The 27,968-nt window shown below is 46.4% G+C and overlaps 2 protein-coding genes across 2 annotated transcripts; one reads left to right on the forward strand and one right to left on the reverse strand.

Moving 5' to 3' along the window:
• Positions 1–27,968, forward strand: LOC147629215 (two-pore potassium channel 5-like). The gene is made up of 2 exons (XM_086812474.1): positions 1–1,714; positions 27,481–27,968. Exons 1-2 carry the CDS (start codon positions 288–290, stop codon positions 27,644–27,646), a joined length of 1,593 nt encoding a protein of 530 aa, XP_086668600.1. The 5' UTR covers positions 1–287; the 3' UTR covers positions 27,647–27,968.
• Positions 8,320–9,784, reverse strand: LOC147629216 (uncharacterized). The gene has a single exon (XM_086812475.1). It carries the CDS (start codon positions 9,660–9,662, stop codon positions 8,463–8,465), a length of 1,200 nt encoding a protein of 399 aa, XP_086668601.1. The 5' UTR covers positions 9,663–9,784; the 3' UTR covers positions 8,320–8,462.

Consider the following 27,968-nt stretch of genomic DNA (forward strand, 5'->3'; position numbering starts at 1 on the left):
CGCTTTCATGGGTTACAATAAAGGCTGCGGTGCAAGTAGCCCCTCAGTCATCTCCCCAAAACTTGTATTTCTCTGACGATTTGAACACTATTCAATTCGTATCAGGCGCATCTATGCCTCACTTGCTATGAAGGTCCTCCAGCAGCAAGCAATGGGCTGATCACAGCAAAAGAACGAGCAGGAGAAGCAACAGCAACAGCTACAGAAAAATAAAAAGCAAAAGCGGGTTTCTAAGCCCACCCTATTCTGCCCAATTTCTTCTTTTCTGCTTTTATGCTCTTTCGGAGATGGACGAGCCTCTTCTTGGGTCCAGAAGGAGGCCCAACATCCAGTTCAACCCTGCCCTCTTTCAAATTCCGGAAGAAATTCCAGTGGAAGAAACTGGAGTCACACCCATCCTAGCCTCCAGCCCTTCCAGCATCAAGGAAAGGCTCATATTTGGGTCCCCTGATGCTAGCCCCAATTCTCAGTTTGTTTGGCTAGATTACGCCTTCGCACCAGAACAATCTAGTAATGAAGGTGAAGATCAGCCTCTAATTTCTGCACATAACGAGGGTGTTTGTATATGTGGAAACTCTTCTAGAGGATCCAATGAATTCAGTAGAGGATCAGATATCAAGGGTTTTGATGATTCTTTCATGGATACTAGAATAATAGGCTCTTACAGAGCTGGGCAAAGGGTCCTGGCTGATTTGACAAGGGTAGACCTTGATGTAAGGTCTGCTAGCCCAAGATATAGATCCTTGCCTTCATCGTCGATCAGGATTCGGACTCTGGAGGAAAGAGAAGCAGCAGAAAGGGACCCTGGAAAACAGCAGTTCCACAGCATTTCTGTACCCCCGGAGCTGCCCACCAGCAAAACAACTAAGGAGTGCCACACTTGTACAAAAAAAACGCTCCATAGGTCAAGAACAGCTCCGGCAATGACTGTCATGGTAGACAAGGATAAGCCGCATGCTCCAGTTGGCTTGACAGCATTGCCATTGTCTGGCTCATCAATGTCAGTTGTATCACAGGCATTTATTGGACTCTTATTGTACCTTGCAGTGGGTGTGGTTATCTATACCTGGAGGGAGGATGAGTTTTCTGGCTCAACCACACATGGTTTCGTCGATGCAATCTATTTCTGCATTGTCACAATGTGTACTATCGGATACGGTGACATAACCCCGGTTACACCTCTTGCAAAGCTTTTCTCATGTGCATTTGTGCTGGTGGGCTTTGGTTTCATTGATATTCTTCTAAGTGGAATGGTGAGCTATGTATTGGACAGACAAGAGACACTACTTTTGAGTGCTGTTGCTGCAGGGCACCATGAGACTGCAAAGAATTATTTAGTAGATCTCAACAAAGGGCGGATGCGGATTCGTTCGAAAGTTGTGCTTGCTTTTGGGGTTGTCATTATGTGCATAGGAGTGGGGACATTGGTAATGCATTTTCTAGAGAGTTTGGGGTGGCTGGATTCTTTTTATTTGTCCTGCATGTCGGTTACGACTGTAGGTTATGGAGACCATGCCTTCACAACCACGTCAGGGCGGCTATTCGCTTCAGTATGGCTACTAGTGAGCACCCTTGCGGTGGCCCGATCATTCCTTTACCTTGCAGAAGCACGGATCGACAAACGGCATCGGTTAATAGCAAAGCTAGTCTTAGAAAAGGAGATGACAATTGGAGATCTGGTTGCTGCTGATCTGGACAATGATGGCTGTGTGAGGTATATAACCCACAATGCTTTCCTTTGTTGGATTTTTTTTTTTTTGGGTGTGAAGAAAAATCATTAGTTTGATTGCAAAGAAAATATATAGATCTGAAATCCCATATATTATGTTCTCAAAAGACATATCTAGGCTGGCAAGGAGGGACTTTGGGGACAGAGCCGATCAGAGAGGAGATGATGAGGTCGTCTCCACAAGATAAGAGAAATGCTGAATCGTTGAAGGGAGTCAGGAATTAGGCAAGAGAATCACTGAATGGTTTGAGGGAATCAGGAATTAGGCAAGCCCTACACCATGCCACCAAGTGCCCCACAATACCAAGAGAGAGCTGACCAGAGAGGAGGTGATGATCGTTTCCACCTACAGAATAAGAGTGTCACTGAATTGTTTGACGCGTGAAGGGTTTCACCGGGTCAGGAGCCGCCAGTAGCTGAGGGGTGTGAAGAGTCAAGATATTGCAGGAGCTGTCGGAATGTGCAGCGGAAATGAGACAGAAAACTGAGAGCAGAATATGCAGAAAGTGCTGGAGAAGAGAAGTGCTGTAAAACCCTGCTATATACACTGAAATCTGGTATAATGATGTGGGGGGGGCAAGGTGCCCATCTATATATGGGCTGGGGCAGCCAGTCGGCCCTGTCTAAACAGGTCGACAGCTCCAATATGGGCCCCATGACCAGGTATGACCTGGTCGGCTGGTCAGCTGGCCCACGACCAGGCTTGGCCTGGTCGGCCAGCATCTAGGTGGGCCTGGTCGGCCAGCATCTAGGTGGGCCCCCATGGCGAGCCGCCTCCTACAGGTTGGCTAGGGAAAGAAAAAAGCCTCCCATGACTACACGCCTATCAAAACTGGGAAAAGAAAAATGGACAAAATCGGGCGGGCACACCCACATCACAGGCCCTCACTCCCTATAGTATAGTATGGTATAGACAAGGAAGAGACTTCGTGAAGAGGTCTTCCACATTGTCCTCTGTCGAACAAAAGGCAAGCAAGATGTCACCATCCAAAATCTTCTCTCGAACAAAGCGATATTGTATCTCTATATGCTTGGTCCGGGCATGGAAGATTGGGTTTCGAGCAATAGCTTTATAGCTCTGGTTGTCACAATGGATGACGGTGGGTTCCTTCTGCGGAAAACCGATCTCGCCAAATAACCTCCTCAGCCACATCACCTCGCAAGCAACACCACAAGCAGCCCGATACTCTGCCTCACTGGAAGACAAGAGTGAGGACAAGATCATCCACATAGAGAATAATCAATGTGACCATATTGCGTTCCGGAAAGAGATACAAGTTCGGATCTGCAACTGATCTTTGGAAACCTTGTCTCTGAAAGAAAGCATCAATCTTCTGGTTCCAAACCTTGGTAGCTTGTTTAAGACCATACAAGGCCTTCCGCAACCTGTAAACCATACCTTTTGAGCCCGGAACCTCAAAGCCTGGAGGTTTCTCAACATACACCTCCTCTTGCAAGTTACCATTTACGAATGCAGATTTAACATCCATTTGATACACCGGCCACTGCTGATGAGAGGCAAAGGCAAGAACTGTCCGAATCAAGGCCATCCTAGCTGTCGGTGCAAAAGTGTCCTCATAGTCGATGCCTGGCCGTTGAGCATAGCCCTTAAATTTACTGCTCATTTTCCATTAGCTAGGATTATAGATCCTCAGGACAGAGTCCACGTAGCGGCTCCCCACCTTACGGGTGAGGCAGTCACTTGGTGGCAGCATTGGTCTAGTCTTCATATAGACCAGACCACAAGTGTCACAACTTTTAGCTGGGATACATTTGTTCATGACCTTACGACTAGATTCCTTCCGCCCCAATATATGACCGGCCTGGCAGATGAGTTTTAACAGAACGGGTCAGCATTGCTTCAGTTTTCCGGAAAGGTTATCACTTTAGCACAACAGTTAGGGCTATCTGAGCAGGCCAAGATGGATCAATTCATTCGTGGATTAGATCCCAACATCCTGTTCACAGTTCGCAACTTTGAACCCAGTACATATGACCGGGCTTTGACTCTTGCTCAAAATGAAGAAATGAAGATGAACGGAGGCAAGCCCAAGCAGTCATCACAGTCCAGTACCAAATCCCAGCAGCAATAATCTGTTGTGCAGCCAGGGAAAGGTAATGCATCTTCTAAAGATGCTAAGAAGGACGACAGTAATAGCTCCAGTTTAGGGGGTAAGAAGGATAAAGAATCTAAGCCTAAGAAAACCCCTGAGGAAGAGGCTAAAGCAGGCATTACTGGAGGTTATCTTCCTCTAGAGGAGCAAAGGAAATACTAGTCAAAAAGCAGATGCTTTTTCTATCATACCATAGAGCATGGTAAGAAGGTTTGCCACAAATGGCAAGCGGAGCAAGCCTCCAAAGCACCTTTTGCCACAGTTGCCACAATATCTCCAGCTCCTCCAGCCCTGCCTACTACCACCAATGCAGTTCAGCTTTTACCGTCTATGCATCCTATGCCTTCTGTGGTATTTGATGCTAAGCAAGAGGGTGAGAGCAATGCGGCACATAAAAGCCTTATTTGAGCTTATGGCTTTGCCAAGGTCCGACAGTTTGTAGTCCTGTTTGACATGGGCAGTTCTGAGGACGCCATCTCTCCCCAGTTGGCTAACAAGATGAGCTGCACGTTAGTACCATATCATTTGGATGTGGACGGGTTCACACCTGGTCTTCACACCCACATATCTCAGAAGGCACAGCAATTTGCCTTTGAAGTACATAAGGCCTTATTCCAACGAGATTTCATTGTCTCACCTCTTCTGGGGTGTGACATGATCTTAGGAATCTAGTGGTTTCGTCAATATGAGCCTATTTCCGATTGGGGACAGGACACTTTTACTATTTGGAAAGGTTTTATTGAGCCCGTCATGATTCGTGGGGATAGAAGCATTCTTGGCATCCCATTAATTTCACACCTCTAGGCCCGACGAGCTATCCACAAAGGAGCGAAAGGAGCACTACTTTATGTTCGTGCTCAGACAGCCTCTACCTCATCGGTAGCACCTATCTCACTTTTAGTCCCACAGTTAGCAGACTTCCTGTCCAGACATCAGGACATGATGCTTAGGGACAATCTTCCGTCCAGTCTCCCTCCATCACGTCCTGAGGACTATCATGTCGATTTGGTCCCTGGATTAGAACCTCCTAGCAGGTTCCCCTATCGTCTCTCCAAAAGACTTTAGAGGCCGAGCTAGAAAGATAGTTATCTGAGCTCCTTCGAGCCGGATTCGTTCGGCCTTCTTTCTCACCATTTGCTGCACCCATCCTATTTGTCCAAAAGAAGGACAAGTCTGCACGTCTTTGTGTAGATTACAGGGCATTGAATAAGCTCACCATTAAGAATAAACTCACCATTAGATTACAGGGCATTGAATAAACTCACCATTAAGAATAAGTTTCCTATGCCAAGGATTGAGTACATTTTGGAGCATTTAGACGATGCAGAAATTTTCACTAAGATCGACCTCAAGAGTGGTTACCATCAAGTCCGTATTTTTGAAGCTGACATTCCAAAAATAGCTTCCGGATTGAGCGTGGTCACTACGAATTCGTAGTCATGCCTTTTGGGCTTACAAATGCACCCGCAACCTTGAATAACATGATGTCTAGGATTTTCGTAGTTCTCATTGGTAAGTGTGTCTTCATCTTTTTTGATGACATACTTGTATTCTCAGCCACTGCGGAGCAGCTTGAGAAAGATGTGGAGAAAGTCTTGCAACTTTTGCGAGATAATGGGCTCTACATAAACGCCAAAAAGTCTATCTTCGGCGTCAAAGAGGTTCAATACTTGGGCTTTATCATCGGTTCCGATGGGATTTGATTGGACCTCTCAAAGGTTGAAGAAATCTTGGATTGGGACATCCCTCAGACTGCCCAAGAGATCCGTTCTTTCGTAGGTCTTTGTCAAGCCTACAGCACCCATGTTCACCAGTTTTCCAACCTTGCAGCACCTCTCACCGACTTGCTCAAGGGGGTGAAGACTCGTAGACAAAAAGTCTCAGTCACAGGCAAGGCACTTGATGCATTTCGTGCACTCCAGAAAGTTGCCTCAGAAGTGCCTGTTTTGAAGTTAGCATCTTGGGATGAACCTTTTGAGGTCATTACCGATGCAAGCAATGTAGCCTTAGGTGCAGTTCTCTAGCAGGACAATAGACCCGCGGCCTACTACAGTCGAAAATTGGATGTGGCCGAAAAGAATTATTGTGTTTATGACAAAGAGCTTTTGGGTGTGATCACAACGCTCAAACATTGGAAGCCTTTTCTTTATGGACAGGTCTTCACAGTCAAAACAGACCACCAAGCACTTAAGTGGCTTCAAACCATGCCAAGTGCCCAGTGGAGTGATCGGCAAGCTAGGTGGAGTCAGCTCTTCCAACAATTTGGAGGAATGATCGAGTACATCCCTGGTAAGCATAACCTAGTTGCAAATGCTCTTAGTCAAAAGACCAGCATCCAGGCAGTGCAGGAGTACCATTCTCGAAATCACGGGGAAGGACTTAGATAGCATGAAAGTCTAGTATGTCGACTCCCTTGAGTTTGGTACTCAGTACAATTTGGCCCTCACTTTGAGCCTGGCCATTATTCAGTGCAGAATGGTTGGTTGTTCTTCAAGAACCGTCTCTGTGTCATTCGAGAAAAGCAATCAGCTCTTCTCCATGATGCCCATGACTCTTTAGTTGGAACTTGGAGGACATAGAGGTATCAAGCTTAGTTCGTACGAAAGGTACGATAAGGTACGGTACGATAAGATACGGTACTAATTGGTACCTTAAAATTTTTTTAGGTATGGTACGATATTAGTCTGTTTTAAAAAAAAAATACTTCCTAAACTTAAAAATTGTAGACAAGAAGTTAGAAAATAGTAGAACCATAAACATAATGTCATCATGCCATTAGAGTACAAAATTGACACAAAAGGATAGGCCAAAAACTCATGGCATGGGCGACCGCCAACATGCGTACATACATGATACTACATACTACAATACATCATCAATGGGCTAGAAGGAGATAGATGCCCAATGCCTAGAGAGCTATAACATATCAAAAGTCTACATCATCACCAACATCTACATGATCATCAACATGATCACTACTAGAGTGTCCATCAAGAGAGTTCTCTGAAGAGGACTCTTCGAAGGTGGACGAGACACTCTGGGGATTATTCTCGCTAAGTAGGTTGCCGTCATCATCAAACAAGGGCTCTCTAGACAGTGGGGTATCATCATGAGGGGGCAATGGAATATCATCATCAAGGCGGGGATTGGAGCTCGAGGATCCCCGCCTCACATATGTGCGAAGGCCACCCTCTGCCGATGTCGAAGGCGGAGGCCTATGAACTCCAACTGCTCGGTCCCGTCCATGCTGACTCCTGGTGCTGCGAGTATCTGCTGCCACAAGCTCACTATAGAGCTCCATGAAGATTGCCTCCTCCTCCTCGTCAGGTTGTTGATTGACACTTGCAAAGTTTTCACTCGTCTCAACGTGAAAGTGTCAACATTGACCTACACATTAAGGCACAAAAGTTAGAGTCTGTACACAAAACTTAAAAGTTATGAGTCATTACAAATTAGAGTCTAGACTTGTCACTTACCTGCTTGGGACTACCCATACTAAGAATGCCCTGCATCATGCGCAAGTTAGTGCGGTAGTAGACCAACCGCTCCAACTGTCGTGTGCTCAGTCGATTGCGTATCCTCGTGTGTATGAGAGAATAGGAACTCCAGTTCCTCTCACATGCACCCGTAGAACAATCCTGGGCTAGGACCCTTAAGGCTATGGGTTGGAGATGCTCTAGTCCATACCCAAAATTGTCCCACCAAAAAAGGGGCTTCACAAGTGACTCTCTCCTCCAGCAAGTGGGAGACGAAAAGGAGGTTTGTCCTCTCTGATCAACATAGCAGCCCAACTCCTCTAGAAAGGTATTGTGCTCATCAACTGGCACAGCTCGAAGCATATATGCATCCCGATCTTGTCGAAGCTCCCTATCGGTGCAAACTACTGGAGACTTGTAGGCTAGATATACCAATGCTGCAAACCCGTGGATTGGTTTGTGCATCCACCTCCATCTCTTCTGTGCAATCTCCATGATTTGTGCTCGCTCGTCAAATGTAATGTCTGTGCAAGCCTCCAACTCCACAAGGGCAGCTCTAAAGAAGTGGACAAGAAGGCCCATGGTGGACCCCTCGCAATCTGTCATCCGCAAGAGCCTATAGAATGGAGTCATAGCAATGACAATTGCTCGGACTCTAGTCCAAAATCTCTCCTCTAGGCAAAAGCGTTGCATGGCTTTGGCCTCTTCAGTGACGTGCTCATCCCATTCGTTCCACATGGTGGAAACAACTGTCTGGCGAAGGGCGGGCCTCACATCGTATAGACGCTCCAAAACCAGCCACATGTAGGCAAAGCGGGTGGCCGATGGCTTCTTCAAGTCAAGCCTGCTATGGTCACGAAACATAGCAAGCACCTTCACCTTTAGCATGAAGAAGTTGACAATAGATGTAGCTTGTTGCACAATCCTCTTCACCCACCCGAGCTTCGCCACATCCTCCATGAGTAAGTCAATGCAATGACTCTTACATGGAGTCCACACAATGGTGGGAAATTCTGCCTCAAGCAAGCGGCCCATGCGTCGACAATTTGATGCATTGTCGGTGATGACTTGCACCACGTTTTGAGCCCCAACCTACATGGTAGATAAATCATATGAGTTGAGGGCTTTGCACAAATGACAAAATCAGCCACACTTAAGTAAAATAATGCTTACCTCTATGATCGCTTGCCTAATATGGCGGTAGATGAAACTCCCGGTAGTCTTTCTCCCCCTTCTCCCGGTGTCAACCGCACGCAAGAAGTATGTGCCAAGCGGGCAAGACACAAGGATGTTGATAATGCCACGCTTCCTTTGATCACTCCATCCATCTGCGAGAATAGAACATCCATACTTCGTCCATGCGGCTCGAATCGGGTCAAGGGCTCGATCAATTCTCTCCTTCTCTTCATCAATCTTCCTCGTGCGCATAGCCGTGTAAGAGACCCCCGTCCACCCCTGACATGGGCCCACATTCGCAATCTCCGTCACCATCTTCTTCCATTGCTCCTTTTGGAGTACATTGAAGGCAAGATTGCATTCAATAATGGTGCGAGCAATCTCTATCTCCGCAAGGCGTTGCCGCTCCTTAAGGAATGCAACCGAACCTCTCACACTACCCGTGACTCGGTGGAGAGAGGGTTGCACCCCTTCACGCTCCACCACCCTTTGCCTTTTGCTCGATGCGGAGACGGACCGTGAATCCATGGAAGTGGCAGTGGAGGATACACCAATGAAAGAGCTGGTGGCCGCTTCATCATGTGCCGATGGTGGTGCTAGTGGTGGTGTCGGTGCGTGTGTTGATGATGCTCCTCTACTTAAATTTGAGCCGCCGCTTATTTTCCACGAAATGTCATCGGCAATGCTTTGCGGAATCTCCTTGCATGGGGCAACTTGTCCCCCAATCTTTGAAAGGTGCTGGAGAAGCCTTGTTGCACCACTGGTGTATGACTTGCCGCAATATCGGCATGTCCAATGATGGGAGTTGGACTTCTTGATGTCCTTCTCCACATTGAGGCAATGCAAATCAAAAGCCTCATGCTTCTCCCGAGGCATGATGGATAAGAGAAGGGCTAAAGCGTGGAGTAGAGGAGAGAGCGTAGAGAAGATGAAGTATGGGAAGAGCTTGGGGAGTAGAGGCTCAAGTGGGATGGAAGGAACTTGGAGGAGGGTGGAGGATGGTGGAGGAGAGGCTTGGAGCAGAGGCTTGTTCCTTGAGGCTTGGAGCAGAGGCTTGGTCCTTGAGGCTTGGAGTAGATGGAGGGTGGTGGAGGAGAGGCTTGGAGTAGATGGAGGAGAGGCTTGGTCCTTGAGGCTTTTATAGAAGGACTCGGGAGAGATGCCCATTTTGAAAGGAAAACAGCCAAAAAAAGGGCAGAAAACAGTCGAAAAAACGGGCAGAAAAACGGCTATTTCCAACGGGTAGAAACAGGGCAAAATCGTACCTGACCGTACGGATACGTACGGTACCGTAAAGAACGAATTGTACGTACGATTTGATACGTACGACGTACGAAACTAAGCCTGAGAGGTATCAACAATTCTCTCGAGAAATTAGAACGGTCCTTTTATTGGCCAAAAATGAGGCGTGATGTATATTCACATGTTCAAGCCTGTAAGATTTGTCAAAAGGTTAAGGTTCCACATACAAAGAAGGCTAGGTGACTACAACCTTTGCCTATCCCCGACGGACCTTTTATGATGACTATTTTTGGACATTAGATGTGAGAGTTATGGCAATTTTGAAAAGCTGTCCCAAGTACTTTCGAAAGTACTTGGACTTGTCTTCTTTCACAAGCTATCCCAAGTACTTTTTCTAGAGAAAGTACTTGGGCTTGCTTTCTTTCATACCAAGTTATCCTAGTTCATGTGCATGCAGAGGAGATCTTGCTATCTTAGGGACTCCTCCTTAAGTACTTTCCCTAAGGGGGAAGTAGAGAGGAAAAGGAAGCCATGGTAATGTTATGGAGAACATAGCCATGCTAGGGACTGACTCTTCACTAGGTACTTTCTACAAGTGAATAGGGAGGATATGGCGGTCATGTGTGCTTGTAGAGGAGGCCATGCCAAGAAATTTTATTGAACATGTATCCCCACTAATCCTTTTTTCTAGTGTGTTGTATAATTTCTTGGATAAATATATGAATTAAAGCAGGTGGAAAATTATAGCTCGACATTTTTGACTTGGAGGTTTTTAGCTCGGTAAATGCGCATACCCCCCTTGGTCAGCCCCAGGGGTTGACCTTTGGCCCTACATAACTTCTATTGACTTTGGTGGATGATGGACTGATGAATGAATGACTTGAGAATGCTGAATAATGACTGAATGTATTTATATATGCTTGGAGTGCTGGTCGGCCAGCAACATGAGCTATCGGTTAGCTCATGGACAAGAAAATAGGCAAATAAATGCCATAAATGCTGCGCTTCACTTCTTTTGCTACCCCACCTTGCTGGCCTTTGTATGAGTGCTGTCCCACCTGCTGCAAGAGCTTCTGTTGCTGCCGATAGCTTGTCTACAGCCAGCTGACAGAAGTCCCATGCCTCCGTGATGATAATGATGATGGTGTTGATGTTGATGCTTCTACTGCTGCTGATGATGATTATGATGATGATGCTGATGTTGATGGTGTTGATGATGGTAATGATGCTTCTGATGATGCTCTAAATGTTGCCCTAACTGCCAGATTAATCAAGATTAATGTTGTTCATGCTGAAGGTTAGCCATGGCACGGGCGTGCACGTGACATCCCCTCCTGCTAAACTTGATGACAAGGTGGACACTTTGTCATCCGTCCTCCTTGGACTACTGACCTTAAACTTTCACTTTTGACTTTGACATTGACTTTGATATTTTTGTCTGAACTGTCACGATTGTGACGTGTTTATATATCAGATTCTCTCTTCATTGCTGATTACTGTTGCAGATGCAAAGAGTTACCAGCCAAAGGGAACCCCTACCCTCGACTGGTTGCGACTCTTCGTCAAAGGATGTACCTCTTCATCGAATAGCCACATCTCTTCGACGAATGGTTGTATCCCTTAGTGAATGGTTGTGCCTCTACATCGACTGGACACATCCCTTAGCCTAAAAGTTGTACCCTTTCGTCTAAGGTCATGTCCCTTCATCAAAGGACATGCCTCTTCAAATGTGTCTCTTCATCTCCTATATAAGAGACCTATTGTACTCAGTTTAATAACAACAAGTCAATTCAATCTTGTCTCAAGTGTTCTCCTGAAGGTTCTTGTTCTAAGTTAATTACTTAAGTAGTAATTAGTACACAATATGCAGGATTAACAACATAATCCTCACAGTGGTATCAGAGCAAATTTTTTTTCCTACCCGTGGGTTGTGAAGCCCTCACCCTCTCCGCGGCACTCCCTCATCCACCTCTCCTCTCGGTGTTGTATGGAAGAAGCAGAGCGATGGCGGACTTGGCGTGAATCTTTGCTTGTCGTAATGTAAACAAGTACACAAGGTCTCACACCCATATACACGTGTTGTGTGTATAGCAGAGAGGGACCCCCTGCAGTATTTCCGGAATGCCCTCCCTCCCTGCTGCCGGTGGCGTTCGCAACATGGCAGGAACTGCCCCCTTCGCTGCTGACTATGGCGCCCCCCTCTCTTCGCCTTGGTTGCTGCCAACGGGCGCCCTAGTATGCTGAGCGTGGCTAAGCGTCACCTCCACTCCTACTTGGTGTGCTACTATATGCGGTGACTGCAGCGACCCATTCGGTGATTCAGCGAAGCGTCAACTCCACTCGGCGACCCAGCGTTCGAAGCGTCACCTCCACCCGGCGGCGACGGCCTTCGAAGCGTCAACCTTCAACAAAAAAAAAAAAAACAACAATACACAACATTAGTAAGTGTACTGCCACGTGGATTTCACAAAAAAAAAAAAACCCAAACAAACGTGCGTAATCGGCTGGGCGTGCGCTGGCCGCCCGTTTGGGATTTTCTGGTGTGAACAGCTAAGGTGGGCGACTCGAAAACCACCACCCGGCTGTCAGGATGGCGCCTAGTTCTTATTCGCCTCCTTCTCTCCAGCGAATAGGCGCCCTTCTTCCTGGCTGTTCGTGGGTTTTCTTGGCTTTGCCCACACCACATCTCTTGTGTGCTCTCGCCCCCTACGTGCACGCGTCATGGACCACTTCCCGGAGGAACCCGACATGCACATCTCTCACCTAAGTTACATCGACGAGATCCCCGAGGCTGTTCTTCCCGAACACAGCCCTCCTCGTGCCCTCACTCCGGATTCAGTGCCACTACCTGCCGATGTTGGGTGGATTCCAAGTCTTTCAGCCTCTCCAATCCCAGCATCCCCGGCCTCTCAGGTGTACCGTATTCATGTCAGCAGCCCGCATGTGACCGAACCCGACACTTGGGCGATTTGGACCATTTTCCTCACCTGCGAGCCACTGCATCTTACTCATTTCGAGTATTTTTTATCACGGTACCCGCAGCTGGCACATTTTCTTCCAGAGTGCAGTGTGGATGGCTTACGCAATGTCTCCTCCACGCGCCCTCCTGTGACATTTTACTGCGAGATCTTCGTCCCCGACTATACTCCATTATCTCCAGTACCCAGTTCTTTGGAGGAAGCCAATGCAGTAACTTCGGAGGACGATCCCGACGAAGTGGAAGATCCCGACTTCGCATACGAGGACCCTATTACTGCCTCTCCAGCAGCTGTTCCTTCCATTCTCCATTTCGGGTGGACCTTTCCTGCTTCACCACAGTACTCTCTCTGAGTGCTGCAGATGTCGACGTCGCACGACAACGTGCCACCCGCCGATCCTCAGATGGAAGCCTTGCTGATGACTACTCTCCAACAGCAGATGGAGGACTTGCAAAAGGCATTTTTCGACGGAATGGCATCAATGAGATCCCAGATGGAAGACATGCAGCAGCGGCACCAACAGGGATCCAAGAAGTCCCAGCGAGCGCATCGTTCGCATTCTCCACAGTCATCATCATCATCCTCGGTGGGCCAGCAGGACGATCCCTTACCTCCGCCCGATCCGACTGCCGAGGTAGACAATGCTGAACTTAAACTTTTATATAAATTAATGACCACAGCACAAACACGGAAGATGGACATCAAGTTACCCGAGCCCTACAATGGCCGCCGTGATAAGCGGTTAATCGATCATTGGCTCTACAAAATGGAGGTTTACTTCTCGAATACTGAATTGCCCGAGAACAAAAAAGTAGCATTGGCCAGTACCCTCTTGAAGGATACCGCCTTCCTCTGGTGGCGACGCAGGATTGCAGATGGCAAGTCTACTCCAACGTGGGACAAATTCCGGTGTGCTCTTCGCAAGGCTTTTGAGCCTGCAAACGCGAATTTTCATGCCAGGTCTTCTCTCCGCCGCCTGAGTCAAACTGGCTCCGTGGCTGCGTACATCTCAGAGTTCCAAAAATTGGCTCTGGAGATAGAGACACTCAGCCCCTCTGACCAGCTTCACAGCTTCATTGACGGGCTTGAACCCACAATCCAAGACGAAGTCCATAAGTATAATCCTGCCACCCTGGATGAAGCAATCTCGTATGTCGAGCGCATCAGTGATTACCGGCGTCCTCCCAGGAACCTTTCCTCCGGCGCCCGTTCCTTCCAGCGGAATCGATCCAATGGGACTAGCCAACCTCAGCGTCCTAATTCTGGACAACCCAACTCTCGGCGACCATATTCTGGACAACAGTCCTTCCGGCCGCGATTTTCCGGGCAAACTTCTGCGTCAAATGCAGGATCCTCTCAGACCGAATCCTCTGGCAGCAGCAGAAACCGAGATCGGTCTCGACAGGACCGTCGCAACAATGATCGGCGCAATTTCAAGCGAGAACCCTCTTCAGGACAGCAAACCTCTTCATCAACTGCCCCTTCATCCCAACCTAGTCGCCCAGGCCTCTGCACAATTTGTTCTGGCGATCACCGGTGGTATGAATGCCCTCAGCGTCCTAAACCCTCCAACACTCGACGCAATTCTCAGGTGGACAGTTGTCACCATGCTGATCATGACCCGCCTCCTGTGAAAGACAAGAACAAACAGATGGCTTGTTCTGTTCGCGTTTCAGAGTTTGTCAGTACCCTGATGCTTAATGGCCAAAGTACCAACCCTGCTCCGGTGAATCTATCCAAACAGGTCCTTAGTCTTCTTGGCTTTATTGGCGACCATCCCATCAATGTGCTGGTGGACAGTGGTTGTTCCACTAATTTTGTGGGCACTTCTTTGGTTCATAAGCTTCGCCTACAGACCCGACATTTTGTGGATGCTTTTCAAGTGGAGCTTGCTGATGGTTCCTTCCTTAATTGTAACCAAAAGGTGCAACAACTCCAGTTCCAGATTCAAGATTACCAGGATCACCTTAATTTTTCAGTGATGCCGTTGTCACATTATGACATGATATTGGGACAATCTTGGCTGTATCGATATGATCCGGTGATTAGCTTTCGTTCCCATTCAATCCAATTATATCATAATGGTCGAGAGCTGGAACTTCATGGCCTTTTCAGTGCCAAACCCATCACCATTGTTTCTGCCCTGCAAGTCAAACGTCTCGTTCGCAAACGTGACAGTGCAACATCCTTGGTCATGTTACGGGAGATTGAAGCAGAAACCAATGAGCAATCTCAAGCCTCGTCATCAACTACTGCTTACTTGGAGCAACCCTTCTTCAGGCCTTTTCAGGATTTATTTCCGAATGATCTTCCGACGACATTGCCTCCTCGTCGTCCTGTGGATCACCCGATTGATCTTATCCCAGGTCAACCTCCTCCAACCCGAGCTCCATACCGTGTTTCTTACTCTGAATCTCAGGAGATACAAAAGCAATTACAGGAGTTGCTGGACAAAGGTCACATCCGTCCCAGCAAAAGTCCTTTCGGAGCCCCGGTTTTACTGGTCAAGAAGAAGGATGGATCAATGCGGCTTTGCATTGATTACCGAGCTCTCAACAAGTTGACAATCAAGAACAAATTTCCTTTACCTCGCATCGATGAATTGTTCGACCAACTGCTTGGTGCTAAGGTGTTTTCCAAGATTGATTTAAAGTCTGGCTATCATCAAATTCGTATTCGTAATGGTGATGAATACAAGACAGCCTTTCGGACAAAATATGGCCATTATGAATTTTTGGTCATACCTTTTGGGTTAACCAATGCCCCGGCCACTTTCATGACCCTGATGAATGAAATTTTTGGGCCATACTTGGATAAGTTCGTGATCGTTTACCTGGATGATATTCTGGTTTTTAGCCGATCTATGGTCGATCACAAAGAGCATTTACAGATAGTCTTTGAAGTACTACGCAACAATGTGCTGTACATCAACAAAAAGAAGAGCGAATTTTTCAAAAACCATGTGGAATATCTTGGTCACATCATTTCTGCTAATGGGATTGCAGTAGATCCTAAGAAGATTCAGGCGATTGTGGATTGGCCTTTGCCTCTTACCATTTCAGATATTCGATCTTTCTTGGGACTTGCTAATTTCTATCACAACAAGGTGCATAGATTTTCGGAGATTGCTGCCCCTTTGACAGAATTGACAAAGCTGGACAAACTTCAGTGGTCTTCAGAAGCTGAGCAATCCTTCAATGATCTCAAGCATGCCTTGACGACAACCCCGGTCTTGGCCATTGCAGATCCCACTCAGCCCTTTGATGTAATGACAGATGCCTCAGATCGTGCTTCTGGTGGAGTTCTGATGCAGAATGATCGTGTCATTGCTTTTGACAGCAGAAAGTTTTCAGCTATTCAAAGCAGGTATCCTGTGTATGATAAGGAGTTTTTGGCAATCGTGCATGCTTATCGAACATGGAGACATTATCTTCTTGGAGCAGATTCAGTTGTACGTACAGATCATCAATCTCTGACGTATATTTTCACTCAGCCTGTTATGAACTCTCGACAAGGCAGATGGGTTGAATTCTTGGCTAATTTCCACATGATTATTCAGTATGTTCCTGGTCTTCAGAATGTGGTTGCAGATGCCTTAAGTCGCATGCCTCGAGCCATTAATTTTGCCATCACAGATGTGCAAATGGAAATCCCTGCTTGTTTCAAAAATGAATATTTGACGGATAAAGATTTTGGAGATGCGTTCCGTGCTCTCAAATCTTCTAATCCCAGTCCTGCAGAAATGAACATGTTTGCAGCCTATGTTATCATAGATGAGTTGCTGTTCTTCTCTGACCGCATTTGTGTGCCTCACAATACTTCATTGCGGAAGATTCTTATTCAAGAACATCATGAAGTCCCTTATGCTGCTCACCCTGGTATCAACAAGACATATCGACTTTTGTCTGCTACATACTTCTGGCCTCAGATGCAGCAAGATGTTATCAAATTTGTCAAAGCTTGTCATTCATGTCAAACAATGAAAGCCTCTCGACAACTTCCTCAAGGGTTACTTCAACCATTGCCAGTTCCCAATGAGAGATGGGAAAGTATCAGTATGGATTTTATCACCACCTTGCCTCGTTCATCCAAAGGCAATGCTCAGATTCTTGTGGTGGTTGATCGATTTTCCAAAATGGCACATTTCATCCCTTGCAAGAAAGCTGCTTCAGCCCCAGACGTGGCGTCATTATTCGTGCAACATGTCTTCAAATTGCATGGTTTACCAAAGACCATCATTTCTGACAGAGATCCAAAGTTCACTGGACATTTTTGGACGTCTTTGTTCAAATCTCTTGGCACGAATTTGTTATTCAGTTCAGCCTATCATCCTCAAACAGATGGACAGACTGAAAGAGTCAATCAGATTTTGGAAGAAATGATTCGACATTATATTCAATTCCGTCTGGCATCATGGGAAGATTATTTACCACTCGTGGAATTTGCTTATAATAACTCCCATCATTCAGCAATTGGATTAACTCCATTTCAAGCAGCATATGGACATACTCCTCTTGTGCCTACAAACTTTGTTTTGCAACACAAAGTGGCGTTGGCAGATCAGTTGGTTCAGGAGATGCAAGATGTGCTTGTACAAGTTCGAGATAAATTGGTCCATGTGCAACAAAAATATCAAAAACAGGCCAACAAGCATCGTCGACATGCAGAATTTCAAGAAGGAGACTTGGTCTTATTATATGTGGCACCTCACCGCTACAAAACAGTGAAGTCAGTTTTTCCAAAGTTACGACCTCGCTTCTATGGGCCTTTCAAGATTCTTAAGAAAAATTCAACTGTCAGTTATAAGTTGGAACTTCCACCGTCATGGGGAAAGATTCATCCGACTTTTCACATATCTTGGCTCAAACAGTATATTCAAGGAGATTCGCCTGTTCCAGACTTATCTTCTTATGTACCAGAAATTGAAGATGACCATATTATCCTTGTTCCAGAAGTAATACTTGACGTAAGACAGAAGGAAACAAGAAGAAAGTTGACTACAGAATTTCTTGTGAAGTGGATGGACTTGGATGAGTCTGATTCCACTTGGCAAACAGATGAAGAAATGCAGCAGTACCCTAACCTTCTTCAGGAGTTCTTCGACAAACGGATGTCTATCATTTGACACATGGGTTTTATTTTAAATGGGAGGGAATGTCACGATTGTGACGTGTTTATATATCAGATTCTCTCTTCATTGCTGATTACTGTTGCAGATGCAAAGAGTTACCAGCCAAAGGGAACCCCTACCCTCGACTGGTTGCGACTCTTCGTCAAAGGATGTACCTCTTCATCGAATAGCCACATCTCTTCGTCGAATGGTTGTATCCCTTAGTGAATGGTTGTGCCTCTACATCGACTGGACACATCCCTTAGCCTAAAAGTTGTACCCTTTCGTCTAAGGTCATGTCCCTTCATCAAAGGACATGCCTCTTCAAATGTGTCTCTTCATCTCCTATATAAGAGACCTATTGTACTCAGTTTAATAACAACAAGTCAATTCAATCTTGTCTCAAGTGTTCTCCTGAAGGTTCTTGTTCTAAGTTAATTACTTAAGTAGTAATTAGTACACAATATGCCTTGTTGTATTGATCCATAGCCCTAAGCTTGATTGAGAACAAGATGCTGATGAATGAGAATGATTAAGATAGAGGAGAGAGAAGAAGAGAGAGATTGGTGTCAGGGTTTTTCTTTGTATTATATGGTACAAAAAGGTTGCTTAATGAATGTACATGGCGAGGCCCTTGGTCAGCCCGCATTGTGGTGAGTATCAAGACCGGACTTGTAGACTGGTTGAAGTCCAGACTTGAACTTCCTTTTCTTCTCGGGCTCACCCACAAACAAGAATGGCGAGATCTCCAAGTAGATCTTCCAAAACTTGTTTACATACGTCTGCACAGACTCATTGTCCTTCTGCTCAATTTTATCCCATGTGCTCATGATCTTCTCCACGGCATTGGGAGGCAAGAATTGTGCATAAAACCTCTCTTTAAATTCCTCCCATGTGTGAACGGGGCTGCTAGAGAGCTTTTCCGTGATCCCCCAATGGGCAGCCAAGCCCTTCAGAAACATGCTTACATGGCGAATCTTGGATTTCTTAGAGAATTCCTAATCACTGAAGGCAATGTCAAACTGGGCTGTAAAAGCCATTGCCTTGCTCACATCATAATCACCATGATAGGCTTCAAACTTTACAGATTTGTCACTTGCTTTAAATTCTTTAAGCCTCTTGGCATGGTGACTCTCATCTTCCAGCTTTCTCTTCCCCTTATCCAATGGGGCGGCAGTAGGTGCATGCATAAGACTCTGACGAGAAACATGCAGCACGGAGGCATGTGCTCTATGCAATGGGGACTTGTGTAAAGGCGGCCTCTCCATACTTGCATTCACACAAGGATCCCTGCATGAGACTCGTTTGCCATGGGTTACAATGTTGCAATGAAACGCGTTTCATTCCATCTGAATGAAATGAAACGTTTCATTGGAATGAAACACGTTTCTTTCATGCTGCCTTGGAAAACCTACGTTTTTCAACGTTTTCTATCCAGAGAGCACGTTTTTCGAAAAAACATCTACAGGCGACTGGGAAATTGATTGAAGGAGCTCCTGTCTTGCACAAATCAGCTCCTACCAGCTCCTCCCGCACTTCCGAGGTTCCGTGCCTACCAACTCTCAGGTTGGTTGTGTTGATTTGTGCTTTTTTTCTTCGATTTTGTAAAAAACACACAGATTTTGAAATTTGGGGGTTTTCATGCTAGGGTGCCAATCTAGCCTTGCTTTTGTCAAGATGCCTCGCACTAAGGATGCCATGTCAGTCCATGTCACTCCCGTATCTAAATATGGTGGTTCAGGCACACAAAAGTGGAAATGCAATTTTTGCGGGGTTTGCTCAGGAGGGTCCATAATCCGTGTAAAGGCCCATTTCATAGGTTTAACCGGGGAAGGCATTGGTGCATGCGAACTTGTGCCTGCAAACATCAAAGCCGAGCTACAAGAATGGAAAAGATAGCAACTGGCAGGATGCGGTTGTAGGCCTGTGCTTGAGGATATTGGGGTTAGTGAGGATACATGTGAGGCATCAAAGAGAACACGGTTGGGTTCAGAGAAAGATGCACAGAGCCAAGCAGGATTTGGGGGTGCTGGTAGTTCCACTCCCACGGCAACACGAACCCCTTTGCCCGCATCAGCCAAAGGCTCTCTAAAGAGAGCAAGCATGCAAAAGCAGGCAATTAAAGATGCAACTAGGGAACTCACTAGGCCTTTCATCTAGTGTGCTTTGTCTTTTCACATTGTGTGCACACCACGATGGAAAAAGGCCATGAGGGCAATCAGCCGCATTGGATGGGACCCTCCTATGAGACCTTGTGCACTAAAGAGCTCAGAAGAGAGCAACAAGCAGTGGAGGTGGAGATGGAGCCATTAAAAGCCACTTGAAGCAAGTATGGTTGCACATTGTTATGTGACGGGTGGTCAGATATACGCAAGAAAAATGTGTACAATATTTTGGTGTCCTCTTGCAAGGGCACTATGTTTTTGCGTGCCATTGATACATCTATGCCTGGGACAGTGGTGACAGGAGCATTTATATGGTCACACCTCCGTGAGGCTATCATGGAGATAGTCCCACAAAACATAGTGCAAGTGGTCACTGATAATGGTAGCAATTGTGTCTCTATGGGATGGATGCTAGAGGATGAGTTTCCGCAGATTGTATGGACTTCATGTGCATCCCATAGCCTAGACTTGCTCATTGAAGATCTTGCCAAGATTAGGTGGATTGCTGACATCTTTGACACTGCGCGTAGCTTGGTGAAGTTTGTTACCAAGAGGCCCAAGGTCTTGGCAATGTTTTGTGACAATAGTGACCTTGAGCTTTTGAAGCCCTCACAAACCAGGTTTGCATACATGTTCATTGTGGTTGAGAGGGTAGTGAGAGTCCGACAGGGACTCATGCGCACAGTGGTTAGTTGAGAGTGGATGAGCTGGGAGGACCATGAGCACCCGAAGGCAGTTGCTTACAAGAAGATTGGTGGAAGGAGGTAGAGCCTTTATTGAGAGCTCTTCAACCAATCTATAGTGTTCTTCGCATCACTGACATGGAGGGAAGCACTCTTGGACTCTTGTACGAGTTCATGGACCGGATTGGAGAGGCTCTTAACCGATGCACTCTCTTGACACGAGAGGTACTGAACTTCCAACTAGTTGCCTTCTTGTTGTAACTTGTAAGTTGTATCGTACTATGATATATTGTAGCTTGTAGGAGTGAGCTAATAGCTTTGATCATTCATGCCTGATTTTCAGGGTTGAGGACATTCGACGGGTTTGGAATGACTGGTGGGATTGGTTCCATAGACCAATCCACGCGGTTGCCCACATATTGCACCCTCTCTGGCGTAGTGAGAGTCGACACCCAGTATATTAATGAAGAGTTGGAAGATGGATGGCAAGGTTACATTTAGAAATGGACAGGAGGAGACGTGGAGCTCATGAGACGCTTGGAGGATGAGCGGCTAGTGTATCGGAATGCCAACCACGCATTTGGTAGACAGACTGCATGCATGTGAGAGACACAGCTTCAGCCAATCTCATGGTGGGAGAAGTATGGGATGAGTAGCCCTCACTTGGTGAGTACAACTCTAAAAGACAAGTCTGTTATTTACATAATACATTGATCAATGATGATTATACTTAGACTTTAGTACCCTGTACTTACAAAGTTTCTGTATTTTAATGGTAGAAGCGCCACGCCATTCGAGTCCTCTCACAGGATTGCAGTTCGGGTCCTGCTGAGAGGAACTGGAGCACATGGGCCCTCTTCCATACAAAGAAGAGGAACAGGTTGTCTACTGCTCAGTTGGAGCGGTTGGTGTATTGCCATTGCATTCTCCGCCTAATTGAGCAGTCGGGCAATCCGATAGAGTCTCGTCCGGTCAATGTCGATAAAATCAACATTGAGAAGATGAAAGATGTCCCAGAGATCCCTCACGAGGAGCGCGACGTATATGCCATGTTGTATGAGGAGTTGATGGCACCTGCTCATGGCACACGAGCATCTACAGTAGCATTATCAAGAGGTGCTAGTACTAGTGTAGCAGCTGAGACGAGTGCGGCAGCTGAGCCAGCATCATTCTCTTTTGAGAGTGACATTGAGTCTACGGAGGAGAGTACTGATGAGGACATGGAGGATGTTGAGGTTTGAGTGTCCAGTTGGCAGTGCCCACACTCCATATTGAGGACTCTAGTCTTTGGGGCTATCAAGCTCCTCTAGTTTACTATTTGTCATCATTCATGCATGATTGCATCTTTCAGGCTTCAATATGCTTTACTTTGTGTATTTCAAGCTTCAGTTTACTTTTTTTGTATCAGCTCAGGATTCAAACTTTATGTGATCACTTTGAGTGCCATTATTGATGATGAAATCCAGATCTTGATTCTTCATGTTGTAAATTTATTTATGCCAATTGGTCAGTGACTCAATTGGGTGCCCACTGTTAAAATATAGTATCTCATGTGGAATCAAGTCGTAACAAAGGAGTTGGCCATTTCACTTGTGAGGGTATATATACCCATGCCCACCCATTGTAGATTCAAACTATTCATTGCTAATACACGTCAGACTTGTTCGCCAACCTCTCTCTGCGTCAACTTCTCTCTCCTTCTCTCTACGTGTGTATGAGTGTGGCTTCCGCATGCACTAATTCTGACATGGTATCAGAGCTTGAAGGCTTCTGATCCTTGGACACACACAAGGCACGAGGGAGGAGATGCGTGGCAGACTGCAAACCTGCGTTTCTTCTTGAAGCAGCCAAAGCACCCAAGGCCAGCAAAAGCTACGGAAAGTTGCTGTGCAAGGGGCAGCGAGGAGTCGGAGGGGAGCTCAGAATCGAAGGCGAGCTGGTGGCGCTGGACAAGGGATTTTCATTCGAGCTGGACGAGCTGCTGCGGGCGTCCGCCTACGTTCTTGGCAAGGGCGGCCTGGGGATCGTGTACAAGGTAGTGCTGGGCAGTGGGCTGACGGTGGCCGTTCGACGGCTGGGCGAAGGCTGGTGTTGATTGACACGGGCAGCATCAAGCCCCTGCACCACGTTCTGCTGGGCGTCGGGGTCTTCTCCTACCTCATCGCCCTTCCGCACGAGCGCCGACACCTCGCTCACCTTGAAGAGCAGGCCAAGCACGGCAAAGGCCACGGGCATTGATCCAATTCCAGGAGTCTCAACAAAGGCGGTGCCCAGCGCTCGAGACAGAAGTTCAAGCCATCGCCCGCGTCCGGCACCCTAACGTCGTCAGGCGGCAGAGCAAGAGGAGGCTAGTGGCACCGCTCGTGCAGCAGGAGTGCAGCCGCAAGAGAACCGCCGGCTGGGAGAAGAGAAGGCGAAGGGAGGAGACGTGCGTTATCGAAGACCAGGTCGACTGAGAAGAAGTGGACGGAGTTTTCGAGATGGGACTCCCGTGTTCGAGCAAGGATGACAAACTGAATGGAGACAATTATGCGCATTGGAACTTGATCATGAGGCTATGGTTTAGCAGAAAAGGCTTATGGGACATTGTTGATGGCTCGGAGGAACGTCCCCGAAGGGATAGCAATCGGTTCACACGTCTTCAGGAGGAGGAGTTTCTCAAATCTCTTGTGGATTGGGATGCTCACAATGCGAAGGCGATGTCGGCGATTGCAGAATCTCTCACCAAGGAAATTTCCCCTGCCATTCAGACTTTAAAGACTGCCAAGGAAATGTGGTCAAAGCTTGCAGGAATGTTTGATCGAGACTCAACAATGCGAGCAGTAACCCTTCTCGGCCAGTTGTTTTCCATCAAGTTTGAAACCGGGACCTCTATGCAGTCACTTCTAATGAAGGCAAACGTTATCCATGATCAGTTATCGGCTATGAATAGTGCATTAACTAGTACCCAGTTAGCTGCCTTGGTTCTTACGAAGTTGCCTGAGGAGTATGAGATGGTCTCGAGGGCATTACGCTTACAAGTCACGAAGGAAAAGTTGGAATTTGATGATCTCAGCTCTTTTCTCATTGAGGAGGAAGCAATGCTCATTTCCCAAGGCAAGATTCGGGTTCCGAAGGATGTAGAATCGGCACATGCTGCATCGGAATCTAATAAGAAGTCCAGGAGCCGTTGTTATAAGTGCGGAAAGCGAGGGCATTTGGCTCGGGATTGCAAATCCAAAACTAAAGCTCAAGGCTCGACGAATGACAAAGGCAAAGGCAAAGCTGACGAGGATGACAGTGACAGTGATTCTAAGAGGGATGCTACGGCGTCTGCCGGTGTGGCGAGGACTACATTGGCACATGCTCCAGCATTCTAGCTTGGTGGATGGATGCTACCACGTGCTTCAGCCAGAGAGAGGCATGTGAGTGGCAGAGAGGGGCAGTCTGTGCTCCCGTTTTGGTGATTTGGACCCGTGTGTCGGAGTTCAAGGCACATGCATCTGGCATGGAACAGCTTGACAAATCTATGGACGTGATGTGTTCGTAGTTCATTGGTAGCAGACTATGGATGGGATGAGTTCCTAGTTCATTGTCAGAGAATTTTGGGCGTCATGTGTCGACAGTTCAAGGTTCAGAGGATTTTTTGAACGTGATGGGTTCGCAGTTCAACGAATGGGGGATCATGGATGTGGAGTTGTCTGCAATTCATTATTCTATGTGGCAGCTAAAGCTCAAGATGGCATTTTCTTGTGGAGACAGGTTGATTGGTGCATTATCCGAGGTGTACCTAGCAAAGGCCACGCTAGGGTGTCCATGGTTGCATCTGCATCGACTTGGTTTCTTCATCTATGCCCACTATGAGCTACAGAGAGGGTGTTAAAATATAGTATCTCATGTGGAATCAAGTCGTAACAAAGGAGTCGGCCATTTCACTTGTGAGGGTATATATACCCATGCCCACCCATTGTAAATTCAAACTATTCATTGCTAATACACGTCAGACTTGTTCGCCAACCTCTCTCTGCGTCAACTTCTCTCTCCTTCTCTCTACGTGTGTATGAGTGTGGCTTCCGCATGCACTAACTCTGACACCCACATCACCCAGATTCTTTAGTTTTAGCTTGTAAACATGTTTTAATGTGTAGATGATGTATGTTTAATATTGTTTTGCAGGGAAGGCAACGCATTTTTAACATATTATAAACCTGTATATAAATTTTGAGGCCTGTACCCCCTTTTTTTGTATGAAACGTTTTTGAAACTTTTGGAAAATGAATGAAACGTTTATGAAACATGTTTCATGAAACACCTGGCAACTATGCATGGGTACAGTCGGTGGCATGAGTGGTAGGTGATACATAATTAGCTTTGGCTGTCCCAACATTATGCACAACTTTCAGCCTATGATGGGGCTCATCTCTTGCAAATCCATAGGCAAAGTGCGGTGGCTAACATGCCTGTCACTTTCCCCATGGGAAGCATGCATCACGTGTACATTAACATCATGTTTGCCACTCTCTTTGCCATGTACATTCCTTTCTTTTCTTGACCCACGCGGAGTGGAGGCTAGAAGCCTCATCTTTGTGCACATAAAACTTGATCTTGCGAGACTTAGCATTACATGTCTCTCCATGCGGGGGTTCTTTCACACAGCTCCCGTGCATTGTCTTTCACCAAATCTCTAGTGTGTATAAGGTAGTTGCGGGCTACCTCTCGGGGATTCATACCCAATTCCTTCACCATAGAATCCATACTTTGTGCACCATAGACTCGGCCTTTGTGGCCTTCATAAGCTTGTGAACCTGCGGGTTATCATAGAGCATCTTGAGCTCTTCTTCCCTAGCATACAACTGCCTTTTGGCACGCTCAATCTCTACTTTCAATACATTTGGGTCAGCTTCTTGCATCTTCTCTTTACCTCGAGAAGGCTGTCCTACATGTATTTGCTCTTTTATATAACCTGCATGCATATGCTTATTGCCCAAAGCTTCAGAAGCATGAGTACTACTTGCTTGGCCATGTGAACTAGCCCCTTGACCATATTGTGCATGGCCGTTCGTAGTGTTTGACGGCTATCCACACGGAGCCGAATGCCTAATCGACCGTTTCCCCACTGAGGAGAGGGAAACAACCGTGCTCTGATACCACTATAACAACACCAGCTATGTGTGAACGTCCTTGGGCACCGTCTCGTGAACAATACGCATGTCACAGTTAATATGTAAAAGCCACATTGCACATGACAATTGAATGATACATCACTGCACAAGATAATCTGCAAAAGAGACAAGCACTACACAATACACCACCACTGGGGCCGCAAATAGGCCGACCTCCCCCCCCTTCCTCAATACCAAAGTATATTATTTGAGTATTTAAATCTGTTCAAAGTTCCAAGGGCTTGCCAGCCAAATAATCCAATGCAATGCAAGTATGAAGACAAGTTACCCGAACGGAAGTGTGTCGGAATAGTTTGGCGATGTCGGACTCGTCGAATGAGTCTAAATAGCGTGACCACCAATCTGATACACTTGGAGGGAAGTGAACACGAAAGTGTCGTTCCGAGACCACCCACAAACAGGCACTCTCATACTGCCTAGCTCACACCCTTGCAGAGACCGTGGCTCAAGCCTCCCTGGTACGAGTACACAAACAGGTACATGTACGTGAATAGGTATGAGTACACAAATAGGTAGTGATACGCAGTGTTAATAGCAGGTACTCAAACAAGTACACTTGGTGCTGGTTCAAAGCATGTACATCTGGTACTGTAGATGTAGGATGATATTCAGCAGGTACTTGCAGGTACAGTAGGGTTTTCACTATGTACTTGCCGGCACAATATGATTTTCAGCATGTACTTGCAAGTACAGTTAGGGTTTCAGTTTGTACTTGTACTTGTAGGTACAGTTAGGGTTTCAGTTTGTACTTGCAAGTATAGTTAGGGTTTCAGCCTGTACTTCAGGTGTAGTTTATAGCAGGTACAATGGGTACATAGTCAAGTACAGCAAGTACAGTAGGTAGCTACAATAGGTACACATTCAGGTATAGCAGGTACAAAGATATTCGACTTGCAGATAGGGGTAAAGAAAAAATGCGCGAGCCTCCAATGTGTGTGTGTAAGAGAGAGAGAGAGAGAGAGAGAGAGAGAGAAGGGGGTCCATTGTTTATAGGACACGTCGCACCCCCTTTAATGAAGGTGGGCACCTCTATAAGGTGCCCCCTCATTTAAAGAGTCCACAAATGGGTTTGAATAGGATGCTCAAGGCCCAATGGCCGGTGCCCAACTTAAAAGAATGTGAACTGCTAAGGTTATAAAGTCTTAGAGAAATAAACAAAGGTTTAAATGAATGCTTACCACCTATTCACATGCCACAAACCATGTCAGAATGCACATCTCTTTGTGGGGGGTGGTGGTGGTGGTTTTCGAATTGAGTAGCCCTAAATGGCATGTGTGGAATGATGGGCATGAGGGGGAGGCTACACGGCACAGAGTAGTGTATGTCATTATTAATGTGTTAAAGTTACGGCATGGGTATTGGTGTGGTCATTATGGATGGGCATTGGTATGTGTACGGGAATGTGTGTAAATATGGGCATGGGGAGGGGGTGCGAGAATCCAGGCACAAGGGGTGGTGAAAATGCAAAGGAGAAGAGAGCAGAGCTAGCGTGCACACAGTTTTTGATTGGGGTATCAGGTCAATCTTATCCGGAAGAACATTAACAATTGTTTTGGGATGATGTATACAGTAATTTATTCTGTATTTTTGCAGTGTACAGATACTAATGAGTATTGCTTTTGTGGGTTCTTTTGCTATTTTACAGCAAATCAGATTTTGTGGTGTACAAACTAAAACAGATGGGGAAGATTGAAGAGAAAGACATTTCAGTAGTGTGCAAGCAATTCAGCAGGCTGGACACTGATAACTCTGGGAAGATCACTTTGTCGTGCCTTATCAATCTGCATGAAGCCTCAGCGTCGTTAAAATGAATTATTATGGAATAGCCGATTCTTTGACCATGTATTTTGTATAGGTCAGTATTATAAGTTGCATCTCTCTCTGTCTCCGTCTTTCTCTCTCTCCCCGATTTCTGAGGACAAATGCATGCATGTCTACAAAATCTTCCATTGCATCATCTTGGAGGAATGTCTGGCTGAAGGTTTTGCTTCAATCACTTGTGTTGTGAAAGTGGTGGGTGGCACCTAGGTGTCTCTTGGGGCAATCTGATATCTTCATGGGAAGGAACAATGTAAAGAGAGGTAGGTAAGCATCTGAAATCTGAAAGACCCAAAAAGAGGAGTTTGTCATGCA

This window comes from Cibotium barometz, chromosome 18 (genome assembly GCF_041138505.1).
Source record: "Cibotium barometz isolate CiBa-2024 chromosome 18, ASM4113850v1, whole genome shotgun sequence".
NCBI lineage: Eukaryota > Viridiplantae > Streptophyta > Polypodiopsida > Cyatheales > Cibotiaceae > Cibotium > Cibotium barometz.

What these genes read in the sequence shown, in the direction of transcription:
- LOC147629216 (XM_086812475.1), bottom strand. Translation starts at nt 9,662, where the DNA reads ATGGGCATCTCTCCCGAGTCCTTCTATAAAAGCCTCAAGGACCAAGCC.
- LOC147629215 (XM_086812474.1), top strand. Translation starts at nt 288, where the DNA reads ATGGACGAGCCTCTTCTTGGGTCCAGAAGGAGGCCCAACATCCAGTTC. An exon ending in GACAATGATGGCTGTGTGAG is followed by an intron (nt 1,715 to 27,480) that starts GTATATAACCCA and finishes GCTATTTTACAG; the next exon opens with CAAATCAGATTTTGTGGTGT.